At 38.8% G+C, this 16,717-nt stretch overlaps 1 protein-coding gene across 3 annotated transcripts in view; it reads left to right on the plus strand.

Annotated features, from left to right (window-relative positions):
• OTUD7B (OTU deubiquitinase 7B) overlaps positions 1–16,717 on the plus strand; it is a 59,131-nt gene that overhangs the window by 29,179 nt on the left and 13,235 nt on the right. For all 3 annotated transcript variants that reach the window (XM_073234561.1, XM_017671636.3, XM_017671635.3), the window contains 3 exons: positions 8,325–8,474; positions 12,392–12,580; positions 15,084–15,311. In XM_073234561.1, coding sequence (XP_073090662.1) covers positions 8,390–8,474; positions 12,392–12,580; positions 15,084–15,311 — 502 coding nt within the window. In that variant the 5' untranslated portion in view covers positions 8,325–8,389. The remainder of the gene's footprint in view (positions 1–8,324; positions 8,475–12,391; positions 12,581–15,083; positions 15,312–16,717) is intronic.

Raw genomic sequence — 16,717 nt, forward strand, 5'->3', positions numbered from 1 at the left:
TCTGTGAAGTTGGAGGCAAGCTCATCAGTCAGGAGTATGGGAAGTGGTAAGGATTGGGTAAGAGGCTCAAGGAGAATGGTGAAGGTAGTGGGGAGCAACTGAGAAGACTGGTTGAGGTACCACTGGAAGTCATTCCTTTCAGCTGCTGTCTTTTGCTTGACTTTGGGTATTCTGCAAGGTCACGTGATCTTGTGTTGCTCAGTAGCCTCATTCAGTGCACAGAAGTTCAACATGGGAATCTCTCCAGGTTGGGCAGGTGAAATAGAAGGATGAAGGACCCAAATTTTTGTAGGAAAATAAGTTACCAGTCATTGGGTTCACATTCACTTAGACAAGAAGGGCCAAAGTGGAGTCTATCCTTTTTCCTCCATCTTCACTGCTATTATCCTAGTCCAGTTTACCATAATCTCTTATGCAATTATTTTCTAAACAGTCCTTTCTGCGCCTTCCAAACTATTCTCGCTACAACCAAGATGATGTTTTAATATAATTCAAATCTGATAATGTCCTGCCCCTACTTAATACCCTTCAATGGCTTCTCATTACTTTTAGGATAAATCTCAGTCTTTAACAGAGTCCAGTAGGCCTTCATCATTCTTTGCACCATTCTTACTTGGCGTTTCTTCCTGGCTCAGATGTTGATATATGTTTCCTCTGCTCAGAGCATTCTGTCTTTCCCATTTGTCTCTCAAATTCCTACTCATTCTTTGGTCCTTAGATGTATTATCACTTCCTTGGGAGAGCTTTTCCTTAGTCCCTGTGGGAGATAGCACCCCCACCCCCAATATTTCTTTCCTATAATTCTTTGTGAAATCTTGTGTTTTTTCTCCCTCCTTACCTGGGAGTCTTGTGGAGTAGAAATGTATCTGTCTAGTTCACTGCTGTGTTCCTAATCCTGACCATAGTGCCTGCCACATAGTAGGCTCTCCATAATTTTTGTTGAATTAATGAATAAGGTCGTTAAGGAATTGCGTGTCTCAGTCTGATATGAGGATGTCTTGAGGTGAGAGAGCAGGCTTAGTAATAGAGGAAGAACTGGAAGGAAATGAGGTTGTAGCCATAGTAAGATGTTGGGAATTGAAAATTTAGAGGTTTTCAGGAGATGGCAGTGTCCATTACTGAGTTGTTGGAGGGGAGATGGAGGTCTCTGCATTTGATGAGATTATGAAACTCTAAGGCAGATATGGTAGATTGATTGTGCAGATGGGTGTTGAAATTGCTGAGGAAGATAGGAGAATTTGAAGTGAGGAAAATACAAGGCAGGTGTCCAAGTCTTTTATAAATATGTAAGAGAGGCATATCCCTTTCTATAGTGAAAAAATTAAATGGGTAAGAATCAGTGCGGTTCTGGGATCACTAATATCCTCATGCCTTGAGAAGCAGTGTGGTACAGTAGAGAGCATGTATCTAAAATATCTGGTTCAGACTTTGGACAACCCACCTGACTTTTCAAGCCTTGTTTCTGTATTTGTAACTGAAAATAAAAGCCTGCTGCAGGAGTGTTGTTGTTAATGAATAAGAAAGGCAGTGTTTTTGAAACTGCTTAATACTAACTTTTTAGTTATTATTCTTTATTGCTGTCATCACCTCAAGAGGGCATGGAAGTGGAGCTAGGAATGAGAGAGGCAAACATAACAGCTGAAGTGAATTTTGAACAAGATACATGTCTTCATGTGTTACACATGTTCAGTTTTTACTGTAGGGTCAGCACAAACATTTATTAATGAATACAGGTAAAGCAAGTACCAATATAAGGAAGGATTTTGAAAATATAGGCAACTGGCTAGCACACAATAACACTGTATTGTTGATCCTCAACAAATATTTATGAGAAGTGCTTTATTTAATCGTTTCCCATGAAAATTCCATCATTTTTGGGAGATTTTATTTCTCTGGAGAACAGAACAAGGACCATTATGTGAAAGTTATAGGGGGATGAAGGCTGGTGATTTAATTTAGAAAAGTATGTTCTAACTATTAGAATTGTCCTACAATAAAGTGGACATCATGGCAAAGGAATGAACCCTCCATCAAAGCTTGCATTCATCCGGACAGACTGGATTTATCTGGTCATAGATGTAGCAGAATGATTCTTGCATAGGAACAGTTGTTGAATTAAACATCTTCCTGTTGGAAGATTGGAGGATTTTGACTGAAGTTGAGATTTGTCAATAAATATTTGAATGCCTCCTCTTGTTTCATTTGAAAGTTTGAAAGCTAGTATTTTGTTTTCTTTTTTCCTCCCTGTGTGCTGAGACAGAGCTAAGGATTGTGGGCTTTAGTCATTGCCTTGGATAGTCTCCCATTTGGAATTTGAGAAGCTCAAGCCAGGTGTTGGTGATGACATAACAAAAGCTGCTTTTCTCACCTACTGGGTGGAGTTAGGGTGGAGTCCACGCATGCACCTGGAGACACCAAATATGAGAATATGCTGCCAAGAAGTTTGGTTTAGTGTTTGAATTTTTGAGCAAGTCATTCTAGCTAATTTTGGACCTCTAAATTACTTTTTTAAAATATTTTTTGAAAAGAATGACCTACTGTGTTGGCATATGAGATCTATACCATAACATTGATGGTTTTCATTGGCTTTTCTCACTCAGAAGCCTGGGTCTGGCTGGACAATTACCTACATGCCTATGGCTTTATCACCTCTTCTTTCCTGCTGAGTACTTTTTGCTGACTGCTATTTGTATGTTTCCAACATTCTTTCAGAAAGTTATTAATAAGGCTTTACTAAGTTGCTTTGCGTTTTTTTTCCCCTTTCATTTCTAAAATTTTATGAGCTTGTGTAGATGGCAGTCTTAGAGTAAAAATGAGGGGAAATACATTTTTTTCACAGTCACATAGCCTTTTTAAATTATATAAATGGCTCATGGTCAGTTGAAAACCTTGTACTGTTCTATACAATTTTTTTTTTGGTATCATTAATATACAATCGCATGAGTAACATTGTGATTACTAGATTCCCCCCATTATGAAGTCCCCACCACATACCCCATTACAGTCACTGTCCATCAGCATAGTGAGATCCTAGAGTCACTACTTGTCTTCTCTGTGCTATACTGCCCTCCCGGTGCCGCTCCCCCCCATCACTACATTATGTGTGCTAATCATAATGCCCCTTATCCTTTTCTCCCTCCCTTCCCACCCATCCTCCCCAGTCCCTTTCCCTTTGGTAACTGTTAGTCCATTCTTGGGTTCTGTGAGTCTGCTGTTGTTTTGTTCCTTCAGTTTTTGCTTTGTTCTTACACTCCACAGATGAGTGAAATCATTTGGTACTTGTCTTTCTCCACCTGGCTTATTTCACTAGCCTAATACCCTCTAGCTCCATCCATGTTGTTGCAAATGGTAGGATTTGTTTTCTTTTTATGGCTGAATAATATTCCATTGTGTATATGTACCACATCTTCTTTATCCATTCATCTACTGATGGACACTTAGGTTGCTTCCATCTCTTGGCTATTGTAAATAGTGCTGTGATAAACATAGGGGAGCATATGTCTTTTTGAAACTGGGCTGCTGCATTCTTAGGGTGAATTCCTAGGAGTGGAATTCCTGGGTCAAATGGTATTTCTATTTTTAGTTCTTTGAGGAACCTCCATATTGCTTTCCACAATGGCTGAACCAAATTACCTTCCCACCAGCAGTGTAGGAGGGTTCCCCTTTCTCTGCATCCTTGCCAGCATTTGTTGTTCCTAGTCTTTTCTATGTTGGCTATCCTTACTGGTGTGAGGTGATAATATCTCATTGTGGTTTTAATTTGCATTTCCCTGATAATTAGCGATGTGGAGCACTTTTTCATGTGCCTGTTGGCCATCTGAGTTTCTTCTTTGGAAAAGTGTCTGTTGATATCCTTCACCCATTTGTTAATTGGGTTATTTGCTTTTTGGGTGTTGAGGTGTGTGAGTTCTTTATATATTTTGGATGTTATATAATTCTCTATACTGTAGGGTGCCTTTTTGTTCTGTTGATGGTGTCCTTTGCTGTACAGAAGTTTTTTAGCATTTTTTGTTTTGTTTCCCTTACCCAGGGATATGAGTTCAGGAAAAAGTTGCTCATGTTTATATTTAAGAGATGTTTGTTTGTTTGTTTTTTGCTTTTGAATTTACTTATTTATTTATTTTGTGTATATTCCTTTTTTGTTTGTTTGTTTGGTATCATTAATGTACACTTACATGAGCAACATTACAGTTACTAGACACCCTGCATTATCAGATCCCCACCACATACTCCATTACAGTCACTGTCCATCAGCATAGAAAGATGCTATAGAATCACTACTTGTCTTCTCCGTGTTATACTGCCTTCCCCGTGCCCCACCCCTACATTATGTGTGCTAATCGTAATGCTCCTTTTTCCCCTTTATCACTCCCTTCCCACCCATCCTCCCCAGTCCCTTTCCCTTTGGCAACTGTTAATTCATTCTTGGGTTCTGTGAGTCTGCTGCTGTTTTGTTCCTTTAGTTTTTGCTTTGTTCTTACACTCCACAGATGAGTGAAATCATTTGGTACTTGTCTTTCTCCACCTGGCTTATTTCACTGAGCATAATATCCTCTAGCTCCATCCATGTTGTTGCAAATGGTAGGATTTGTTTTCTCCTTATGGCTGAATAATATTCCATTGTGTATATGTTCCTCATCTTCTTTATCCATTCATCTACTGATGGACACTTAGGTTGCTTCCAATTCTTGGCTATTGTAAATAGTGCTGTGATAAACATAGGGTGCATATGTCTTTTTGAAAATGGGCTCCTGCATTCTTAGGGTAAATTCCTAGAAGTGGAATTCCTGGGTCAAATGCTATTTCTATTTTGAGCTTTTTGAGGTACCTCCATACTGCTTTCCACAATGGCTGAACTAATTTACATTCCCATCAGCAGTTTAGGAGGATTCCCCTTTCTCCACATCCTCTCTAACATTTGTTGTTCTTAGTCTTTTCAATGCTGGCCATCCTTACTGGTGTGAGGTGATGTCTCATTGTGGTTTTAATTTGTATTTCTCTGATGTTTAGCGATGTGGAACATCTTTTCATGTGTCTGTTGGCCATCTGAATTTCTTCTTTGGAGAAATGTCTGTTCAGATCCTCTGCCCATTTTTTAATTGGATTATTTACTTTTTGTTTGTTGAGGTGCATGAGCTCTTCATGTATTTTGGATGTCAACCCCTTATCGGATGTGTCATTTATGAATATATTCTCCCATACTGTAGGATGCTGTTTTGTTCTGTTGGTGGTGTCCTTTGCTGTACAGAAGCTTTTCAGCTTGATATAGTCCCACTTGTTCATTTTTGTTTTTTTTCCCCTTGTCTGGGGATATATGTTCATGAAGAAGTTGCTCATGTTTATGTCCAAGAGATTTTTGCCTGTGTTTTTCCAAGAATTTTATGGTTTCATGACTTACATTCAGGTCTTTGATCCATTTGGGTTTAGACAATAATCCAGTTTCATTCTCTTACATGTAGCTGTCCAGTTTTGCCAATACCAGTTGTTGAAGATGCTGTCATTTCCTCATTGTATATGTGTATCCATGGCTCCTTTATTGTATATTAATTGACCATATATACTTGGCTTTATATCTGGGCTCTCTAGTCTGTTCCATTGGTCTATGGGTCTGTTCTTGTGCCAGTACCAAATTGTCTTGATTACTGTGGCTTTGTAGTAGAGCTGTAGTCAGGGAGTGTAATCCTCCCCACTTTATTCTTACTTCTCAGGATTGCTTTGACTATTTGGAGTCTTTTGTGCTTCCATATGAATTTTAGAACAATTTGCTCTAGTTCATTGAAGAATGCTGTTGTTATTTTGATAGGGATTGTATTGAATCTGTAGATTGCTTTAGGCAGGATGGCCATTTTGACAATATTATTTCTTTCTATCCATGAGCACAGGATGTGTTTCCATTTATTGGTATCTTCTTTAATTTCTCTCATGAGTTTCTTGTAGTTTTCAGAGTATAGGTCTTTCACTTCCTTGGTTAGGTTTATTCCTAGGTATTTTGTTCTTTTTGATGCAATTGTGAATGAAACTATTCTCCTGATTTCTCTTTCTGCTAGTTCATGGTTAGTGTATAGGAATGCAACAGATTTCTGTGTATTAATTTTGTATCCTCCAAGAGAGAAGATTGAAATTCATTTTGCCTCTATGCTGTTGGTTTTGGATTATTCCTGCATTTAAGTTATTTGGGCTGCTGCCATCTCCTGTGACCTAATGTAACTGAAGTGGGTTTGGAGAAGGAATTCTTGTCTGTATTAGGGGAGGAAGAAGCCACTAATTCATCTGTGAGTTCTGACGGAATTTAATATTTAAGTATTGAATATAAGGAAATTATTTATTTTATAACTTAACATTTTGGCTTTGATATATCTTCAGCCAAAAGTTCTTTATTTATTAGTAGCCTTTTCTGACAAGTGTTACACTGAAATGGAAGTAAAGTAGACAGTGATAATAAATAGCCAAAACAGAGAATGTAAGGATCATAGTGTATGAGGCTGAAGTGAACTGAGGAAGTTTATATTAAACCTGAAAAGGATCTTAGAAGTCACTGAATCCAAGTCTAGGATATACAGGAAGCATGTGAAACCCTGTGAGTAATATGACCAAAGTCAACCAGCTAATCATATATAGTTGTAGGTAAAAATCATAATGTGAGGGTGGTAGAAGTAGTGACAGTTTAATTGATGTCTCTTTAGGAAGGACAGTTTCTAAAACTTTGGAAAACTTTTGAAGTTTTGGAAAACTTCAAAAGATGGTTGGGACCAGGTGAGACCTTAGAAATAGAGGGCTGATAGGAAGTATGAAGTGCCCTACCATTTGTGATCTGCTAAGTCTCAAATTAATTGGTCTGGTGGTGGGTGATGTGGAAGTTCACTTAGTCATTTTATCATTCATCAGGCATTTATTGACTGCTTGCAGTTAGATGCTGTGTCAGATGTTGGGGCTACAAATGTGAATAAAACATGTCCCTGCACCCGGACCTCTTGTAATAGTGGAACATGCAGGAGATACTATTTTGCCATCTTTCTCTCTCTAAAAAAAAATTGTTAAGTTAGTGACCTACTGATTTTATGACTCATAGATCATTGCTGGTTTTTGCCTTAATATTTCTGAAGAATGCAGAAAATCAGGATCTGATCATACCAGTAACCAAGCTGTGTCCTAGGGTCTGGGGAGATGTGAAGAAAAAAGTATCCAAGTCACCTTTAGACTTCAGATTGTTTAGGAGATGTTTCTGAAGTGACAGTCATCTGAGTCATCCTTTACCTTTGAGAATTCTGCTTTTGGCTTTCCCCAAAAGGCTAGGGATTGGTGGGGATGGTAGGGCAGCCATGTACCTGGTGACTTTATAAACAAGTCCTCTTCTGCAGAGAACTATAAACCTTCTCATGTGGCAGAATTTGGTTAGAGATTGTTCTTCACTCTGTTACTGCTTCCCCAGCTGAAACTGCTAACTTCAGAGGAATGTAGATCCATGCTAGGCTAACAACTCAGGGACATAGTTTCTGCCAAAGTCAAGTCTAAAAGAAAAGTTCTTTTTCAGGTGAACGTAAGTGGCAGTCATTTGTCCTGGGTGGAGAAAGGCATGTTTCCTGGGTTCATGGACAAAGTTCATGGACAAAGATTGACTTATGTTATGAACGTTTGGGATCTCCACTCTGCCTTGTGTCATAGCTTATTGCTTTATTCTGAACAGTGTATGGCTATTTGTTCCTCTCATTTCCTCAGCTAGCATCAGAACACTAATCAGCTCTTAAGGTATTTAATGTTTAATATTTCCTTCATTCATTCAGCAAATATTTACTGAGGGCCTGTGTGCCAGGGATTGTGCCAAATGCCAAGTGGTACATGCTGCCCTACATTAGTGAACAAGACTCACAATCGCTCCTCCCCCCAGCCTTCTATGAAATTTATGTATTAGAGGAGAAGGCTAGATAGCAATTAAAATAATTTCATGGTATATCAAGTGCTGGAAAGAAATGAATAAGGTGCTACGTAGGAGAATAATGCAGATGGGGGAGTTAGTTCTTCTGGGTGGTGGTCTTTTGCTTCCTTCCATTAGTTTGGGTAAGCAAACTGATAGGTAAAAATAGAATACTCTAGAAAGGTAAAGGAAAATCATTATTCAGAGTGATACTATAGTTTTGTGGTTAATGTGGTAGTTAAAAAATTAATGAGGAATTAGGAAACTAAATGGTACTTTTTATAATAAATACAGCTGAAATGAATGAGCTAGGATAGTTAGTTTCCCCATTTGGTTAGGAAGCTGCTGATAGTAGGCTATGATCATCACATTCCAGTGTAGTTTGAGGCTTATATGTTTAATTTCTTCTCAGGTGGAGGTCTGAAGTTTGACCTATGTCCTCCCCACATCAGTTGCCTGAAAGTACTTAATGATCACATGACCTTGGACATGGATGCTGTCCTGTCGGATTTTGTCCGTTCTACAGGAGCAGAGCCAGGGCTGGCCCGAGATCTCCTGGAAGGTAAGGAGTCATCAGGGAAGAATAAGAAAGAAAGTTAAATATGACATTTATTTTTAAGATGATTCGGAACATTTAAGGTGATCAGAAGTATACTTTGTATCCAGTAGGCCTTGCATTTAATTTACTTCTAATAATCTACTTTGTGTATGACCCATCATAATTTTAAAATGCAAAATCCCCTTCTCACCTTAAAGTTTTGAGGTAGCTTTCTCCACTGTTAATTTATGCTCAGATAATGCAAGTGAAATTTTATATTAGTCCATTAAAAGCATGATTCTAGATCTGCAAGACTTCCTCTTTATATATAAATGACTTTTAGATTATCATATTTGGGATCATCCATGATTTTATTTCTTTCCTTCCTAGTTTGTATGGGTAATCTATGTAGAGTGAATTAATTTAATCTGTTCATTTTGCTGCTTTGTTTATGTTCATCTATATATATATACATAAGTGAATGTTCCAGATTTTAAGGTCCTTAAGGCTTGAAATCATGTCAGTAGGAGTCTTTGTTTGGAGTCATAATTAACAGATGCTTTTTGATGATGATAATCTATAATGATACAAATAGGTAAGTTTGTGAGGAAAGGTGCAAGTTCTGAGCATACTTAGGTAATTTTTTAGCTTGTCAGCCCTTAGCAAGCTGTGACGGTTTGATGTAGCAACCTGTGAGGAGATCATTAGTTTGGAAAGGGAAGATCAGGGCTTCAGTTCAGTTTAAACTAATTCAGTATGACTTTGTCCTTAACTTTTATTTTTAGTTTAATCTTCTACTACTTCTCCTGTACTTCTGTGCTCTAGACAGGCCTGCCTTGTCATCTTTCCCTGACTCTGTCAGGTTGTTTCCTATGTCTGAAAGTGTCCTTTCTTCCTTTTCCCATAAGTCTCCTCAGCCTTCAAGATTCAGCTCAAATGCTTTCTCTTCCTCTTATAACGTGTGTTGAACACTTAAATGTGTTCAGTATTTATGTGTTACTTGAGATACATTATTTTATTCTTACAATCACTCTAAATATAGGTTTTATTAACTCAGGTTCAGAGAAGTTAAGTAGGATTTGAACCAAGGCAATCTGTTTCCAGAGTCTGGATCTTAACAATTAGGTTACAAATTAATGCTTGCACGCATGTACCCTGTGCACACATACTCAGGCCATTAAAGAAAAGTTGAGGATGCTATGGAAGTGTAAGACAAACCTAACTTAGACATAGAGTACAGAAAGGCCTTTCTGAGGAAGGGATATTTGAGCTGAACCTGGAAGAGTGCATAGGAGTATAAGACAAAGAGATATGTAGAAGAGTATACAAAGAGTATAAGACAAAGAGATGTGTTTATGTAGAAAAAATAGCTTATATAAGGACCCTAAGGTGAAAGAGTCTGATACATTGGAGAAACATAGTGAGTGAGGTAAGAAGCATGGTGCAAGAGTCATAGGAAGCAGGTTGGATGCAGGCAGGAAGCAGAATATGGGGGGCCTTTGTAGGCCATGGTTAGGCATTTAAATTTCATTCTTAGTTCAGGTGGAAGCTGGTGAAAGATTTTAATCAAGGGAATGACATGATGGGATTTGAGTTTTTAACAGTATACTGGTTGAAGGATATGGAATGGATTGGAGGGTGGCCAGAGAAGAAGTGGTCAGTCAAATGAGTTAAGAATATTGCCATAGTTCGGGTGAGAGATAATAGTGACTTGGACTACAGTGGTAGCTGTAGAGCAAGAAGTGGATGGATTTAAAATAAAATTTAGAAGGGGAATCGAAGGACTTGATTCCCACGTTTTCTCTGTCTCTTGCTTATTCCTTTAAAAGTTAACTCTGGTTGTAGTGTAAAGAACAAAGTTGAAAAGGGAGAGATTAGTAGAAAGACTAAAGAGCCCCCTCCCAAAGCACCAAAGACCAGGTAAAGATTATGAGGACCTGACTTGGGGCAGTGACAATAAAAATGGACAAGAAAGAGTAGATTAGAGAGATGTTTCCAGGGTACATACAGCCTGAGGATTGACTAGATAGGGAAGAGGAGGAGCAGGATCTGAGGAGCAAGGAGCTGAAGGTGACTTAAGTTCATGGTGTGGAGGAAGTGTGACGCCATTGCTGTTTCAGGGAGTATAGGGAGAGAAGGAGAAAGTGTTAGGAGGGAAGATAATGGACAGTCAGTTTGGACCAGGTGATTGTTAGGAGAACCTGATTTTAAGTTGCTTAGCAGGCAGTTGAAAATACAGATCCAGTGCTCAAGACAGATATCATTCATTCATTCATTGAGTCAGGACAAAAGTCCTCCATTCTTCAACAAATATTTATTGAGTACTTACTGCATGTGAGGTTCTAGATGCTTGAACAAAACACAGCAAACATCTCTGCCCTGTTGTTCTAGTGGGAGAGATAGTCAGTAAACAGTAAACATAATGACCAAGTGAAATATAAGGTGTGTTATAAGGTGTTAAGTGCTGTGGAAAATGGTAAGGGGAATGATGAGGTAGGTTGTGAAGTTTTAAAGGGTAGTCAGGGTAGGCCTTATTAAGAATGTGACATTTGAGCAAATACCTGAAGGGTGAGGTGTAGATATATTGGGGAAAGAGCCTTCCAGGCAGTGGGAATAGTTAGTGGAAAGGCCATAGGTGGGGACAGTCTTAGCATGTTCTAGGAGCAGCGAAGAGGCCAGTGTGACTGCAGCAGAGTGAGCAAAGTAATGGACAAAGGAATTGTTCAGAGTAAGTTCATCAGGCAGGGATGGTTAATACAGCTTAACTGGAGAATTATAGTGACAGTATATAACAGCAGCAGCAGTAAATACATATATAATGCTTTCTGTGTACCAAGCATTGCTCTAAGTACTTTTAATTTGTTTAATCTTCATAACAGCCCTATAGTGTTATCTCCCCTTTCATAGCCAGGGACATTGAAGCTCAGAGAAAGGCTGGAAAGGCCAGGTCATAGAAAACCTTGAGGGTCAGGCCAGAGGAGCCTAGGTTTTATTCTGTACGTAGTGGTAAGCCATTAAAGATTGCAGTTTTGGAACTGAAATGGTGAGAACTGTGTTTAGAAAGATTCTTTAGGGTGGATTGGAGGTGGGACACTAGGTGATAGGAGCTGAATTAAGGTGGTGGCAAATGGAATAGAACATGAAATGTGAACAATTATGCAATATGTTATTTGTTGAATAATTTAACATAATGGGGGCCTTTGTAGAAACATTTATTACGTTTCTCTTCACAAGGGTGAAGGCAACAGAAAAACATTATGACAAATGTACCATTTAAGGTCTTTTCTTCAATAGAGTAGTGATTCTTAAATATGGGGGGAGTTAACAATATCCTTTGACAATCTGATGACAACTATCAGCTCTTTCTTCAGAAAAATGCACAAACCTATAACTTTGTTATGTAACTTCAGGTCATTTAAAACACCCTAGAGCAGTAGATGGCTAAGAACGCTCTGGACCTCAGAACTGGGAGACCTGGGCTTGAGTCCTGCTGGCTGTGGTGCAAACTAGCTTTGGCTTTAGCCAAGTCACTCTACTTCTTTAGGCTTCACTTCCTTTATCTGTAAAATCTGTCCAGGTGCTGGAGCCCCTCACTGTCTCTCTGCATCTTGAGTATAATCCTGTATAAAGGCCTTCTTCGGATACTGTGAAAGAAATAGAGGAAGGTTACTAGGTCTTTGAGGGCTCTTTCAGTTGAGGGACACAAAGTTTCTATGCTCATGGAACTTAGGAAATAGACAATAATAAAGAAATTGTGGTATTTCAGAATGAAGTGCTCTGAAGAAAATTAAAGCAGCAGGGTAAGGATAAAGAATGACTGAACTGTACACAAGTATATGCTTGCTAGTTTTGGTCCAATGGTTAGAGTGGTTGTTCTGTGTCTTTCGTCAGTTTCCCTGTACCCGGGTGCCCAGTTAACTTTGTGATTTGTCTCCTGACAGGAAAGAATTGGGATGTGAGCGCTGCCCTCAGTGATTTTGAACAGCTACGTCAAGTACATGCTGAGAACCTGTCCCCACCCTTTAGTGAAGGGAGTGGTGGGTCGAGAGCCCCTGAGAAAGGGTTTCCTGACAGAGAGACCACTCACCTTCCCCGGCCCACCCTCCAGCGGCAGGATGACATCGTTCAAGGTACTGGGGGAGCTGAGGCATGTTTCTGTGTACAAAGTAGAAAGGGAAGGAAGGACTGCTAAAAGGAGGCACAGGGTTTGGGGATCTGTTGGAGAGGATTCTGTTCCTCACCCTTCTCCCCACCCTTCTCCCCAGCCAAACTGATGGGCAGTGGCCTCATCTGTTCAGATGCTGAAGCCCTTTACTGTCTCTCTGCATCTTGAGTGCCAGCCTGGATAAAGGCCTTCCTCAGATACTGTGAAAGGAATAGAGGAGGGAGGATGACAATCTAATTGTTGAGATAAAGGTAGAATTCAGAGTCACCACCATCTACTTCGGTGGAGGGCATTTCGTTAGTATTTATCAAAGCTTAAAAATGCATATATGGTCTGATTCAGCAATTTCATTCTAGGAATTTATCATATATGTATGCATGTGGGTGTGTGATATATATACTTAAATACATACATACGTACATACATAGATACATACATATATGTAGTGTATAGCTTGATGTTAAAGCTTGAAAACAACTTTTAGTGTCTATTAGTAGAGGAGTAGTTAAATAAATTATAATCATCCATATTGTGGACTACCCTGGAGCCATTAGAAAGAATTAGGTAGAACGCGATGTGTTGTTTTGGAGAAATCTATTGAGCAAGGTAAGATGTAGTACAGTATATATAAAAGTTTATATACAGTTTATATATTGTGCTCCTGTTTATGGTCCTAAAATGATTTTAAAAACTATATGTGCTTCTGTGGGGATAGAAAATTCTAGGATACAGAAGTTTCCTCTGGGGAAGGGATAAAGAATTTTGAATGAGAGGGAGATTTCTTTGTAACACTTTATACCTCTTAATAGTACAGTTCACTCTAGAACTGCAGGAATTTGAACTGCTTGGATCAACTTACATGTATTTTTTTTTTTAATTTTTTATTAAGGTGTTATTAATATACACTCTTACGAAGGTTTCGCATGAAAAAACAATGTGGTTACTACATTTACCCATATTATCAAGTCCCCACCCATACCCCAATGCAGTCACTGTCCGTCTGTGTAGTAAGATGCCATACAGTCACTATGTCCCTTCTCTGTGCTACACTGTTTTCCCCGTGACCCCCTACACCATGTGTGCCAATCAGTACCCTTCTCCCTCCCTCCCCACCCACCCTCCCCCACCCCTCCCCTTTGGTAACCATTAGTTCCTTCTTGGAGTCTCTGAGTCTGCTGCTATTTTGTTCCTTCAGTTTTGCTTTGTTTTTATACTCCACAAATAAAGGAAATCATTTGGCATTTGTCTTTCTCTGCCTGGCTTATTTCACTGAGCATAATGTCCTCCAGCTCCATCTACTTACATGGATTTTTTTCAGTAAATATATTGAAAAACTTTTTCGGGGATTTGTAACAATTTCAAAAAACATTTTATTTTCTCTAGTTTACTTTATTGTAAGAATACGGAATGTAATACATGTAACATAACAAAATATGTGTTAATTGACTGTTTAGGTTATCAGTATGCTTTTAGTAAGTTTTCAGGGAGTCAAAAGTTATGTGCAGATTTTCAACTGTGCAAGAGGTTGGCTTCCCTATGCCCTGCATTGTCCAAGGGTCAGCTGTATTTTGATTTTTCATCATGGGCAGATAGTACTTTTTAAATTCCTAAAAAGAAAGAGTTTAAAAAATTATATCACTGTAAAATAATCTAATATACCTCCTGACTTACTTTGTGTATCATCTGTGGCAAATATTGGATTAAGATTTTTAGCTCCTTTGATAATTTTCATATAACTCAAGCCATGCCAGTGAATTGTAATACTACACTGAACAAATTATGATCACAGTGGAATATCTGCCAGGGAATTTTAAGTGTGTATTCAAAACAAAGTGAAATTTGGTACACTATCTGCATTACTGTCTTCTTCTATAGCATGTTAAAGTAAGCATTGACTATACCTATACATTTCTGATAAACATGAACATGGAGAAAAGTTGTAGGAAATAATGTAAATAAGATGTTACAGATGGTTGATAAAAAATTTTTTGAATGTGTAAGATTTGTCATTAATTTTCTATAATGGAAATCTTTTTCTACATTTTTTTAAGAGCCTACAAATTATCAGAGAGATTAGTTGACTCAGGTTAGCCAAATGAAATCCTATTCACTTTTCCTCCTCCTCCCATCAAACGACCAAGTTGCCAAATGAATGGATTCCCATTACATTGGGAAATGGAAGTGGAAGGACAGAGTCATGGGAAGAAGTTCAGACAAATTCCATAAAGGGTAGAAACAGAGATGTAGATTTGGTGTTAATGTGAATGCCTGCAACAATACCACTTATTATATTTCTCCGGTGGTATTTGGCTTGAGAAAGAGGGTTGTGAAATTGGCAGCCTGTTAGGCTCACAGTTTCTCCTGACTGAAAGAGGTAACCTTTGTGAAGAGGTAACTATTGCTACGTGAGTGGGAAGTTCTCTGAGTGGGCTCCGTATGTTCTAAGGTGACTCCATTTCTCCTTGCAGAGAAACGCCTGTCTAGGGGCATCTCCCACGCCAGTTCCAGCATTGTTTCCCTGGCCCGGTCTCATGTCTCCTCCAATGGTGGGGGTGGGGGAAGCAGTGAGCACCCCCTGGAAATGCCCATCTGTGCCTTCCAGCTTCCAGATCTCACTGTGTATAATGAAGACTTCCGCAGCTTCATAGAGAGAGACCTCATTGAACAGTCCATGCTGGTTGCCTTGGAACAGGCAGGTCAGTGAGTACTTTCTTTCCTGTGTTCTTCCCTCTGCTCTGCACCCATAGGCAGCCAAGTGGAGGGGTTCGGCTTGTAGCTTCTGGTCCAAGTGTATGGTCTGATTGCAGTCAAAGTCAGCGGTCAGTCAGGTAAATGTGTATTGAGCTAAGTGCTTCTTCATGTTAAAGAAAGGACACAGATTAGATACTTTGCTCTGGAAATTTCCTGTTTGATAGAAAGGAAATCAGTATATACGTGAAAGGCCTCAGAATCAATCCCTAAAAACCAATACATGAAAATATTACAAATGAATTATAATTGATGCTGAAACACCCTTGTGAAGAGAAAGAACCTATGCTGTAGGTGATGTACAGTGGTGATTAAAAGTCACATTTATTTATATGAACCTTTCCCAAAATATTTACCTTTACACTTTGTCTTAAATTATTAAGATTAGTTAATATGATGGGATGAGGCAGCTGGGAGTTCTGAGAAAACTAGTCAGATATTAAAAAATTCCCATGGAAGAAGGACTAGGGAGTAGGAAGCAGGGGCACAGAAAGGAAGCCTTGAATTTTCATTTTGTACCTTCTGTACTCATTATTGCATCTATTTGTAGTCTTCTAAGAAGTTAGCCAGTTGTCTGGTTAGTGAGATTGTAGGCCCGTTTATCTTTCTGTGGATTTTTCAGTAACTAAAGAAAACTTTTAAGCATCATTCATAAAATATTTTTCTCATGTAAATCATGGATTGGCATTTATGAGATGATTTACAAAAGTAAGACTCATTTTCTTGGGGGTTTTATGTACTTTGTCATATTGCTAATGTGTTTAGTCAAACCACGTACATGCTGACATGCTAACTGTCATATATGCAGGTGCTACTTTGTGACACTTTGAATGTATATATACTTCGGGTTGTTTTTCTTTACTGACGGTGGATTTGTGTTGAGCATTGTTACAGTATTTACTGGTTTTTCTGACCAGAGTTAAGAATCAGAGCCAGACCAAGTAGCCAGGACAGATTTCCACCTATGACCTTGACTGTATCATCTAACCTAGGGTTGACACTTCGGACCAGATAACTCTTTGTTGTTGTGTGAACTGCCTTGTGCATTATAATTACGTTTATCAGCTTCCCTGGCCAGGAGCACACCTACCAGTTATGACAGCCAAATATATTTCTAAATACCGTCAAATGTCCCCTTGGGAACAAAATTGTCTCCACTTAAGAACCACTGATCTAACTAATTGTGTTCACCAAATTCTGATCAACTAGATATAAGAAAAGAAGATATAAAGAATAATGGAGTGAAGGTTTTATTCTGGGTAGACTTCCTAGAGGAGGCAAATTTGGAATCTGTTTTAGAAATAGGGAAATGGGAAGGGCTTTATGGATAATCTGCTTCTCTCCCTTTCTTCCT

The sequence above is a fragment of the Manis javanica genome, chromosome 4 (assembly GCF_040802235.1).
Source record: "Manis javanica isolate MJ-LG chromosome 4, MJ_LKY, whole genome shotgun sequence".
Classification (NCBI taxonomy): Eukaryota; Metazoa; Chordata; class Mammalia; order Pholidota; family Manidae; genus Manis; species Manis javanica.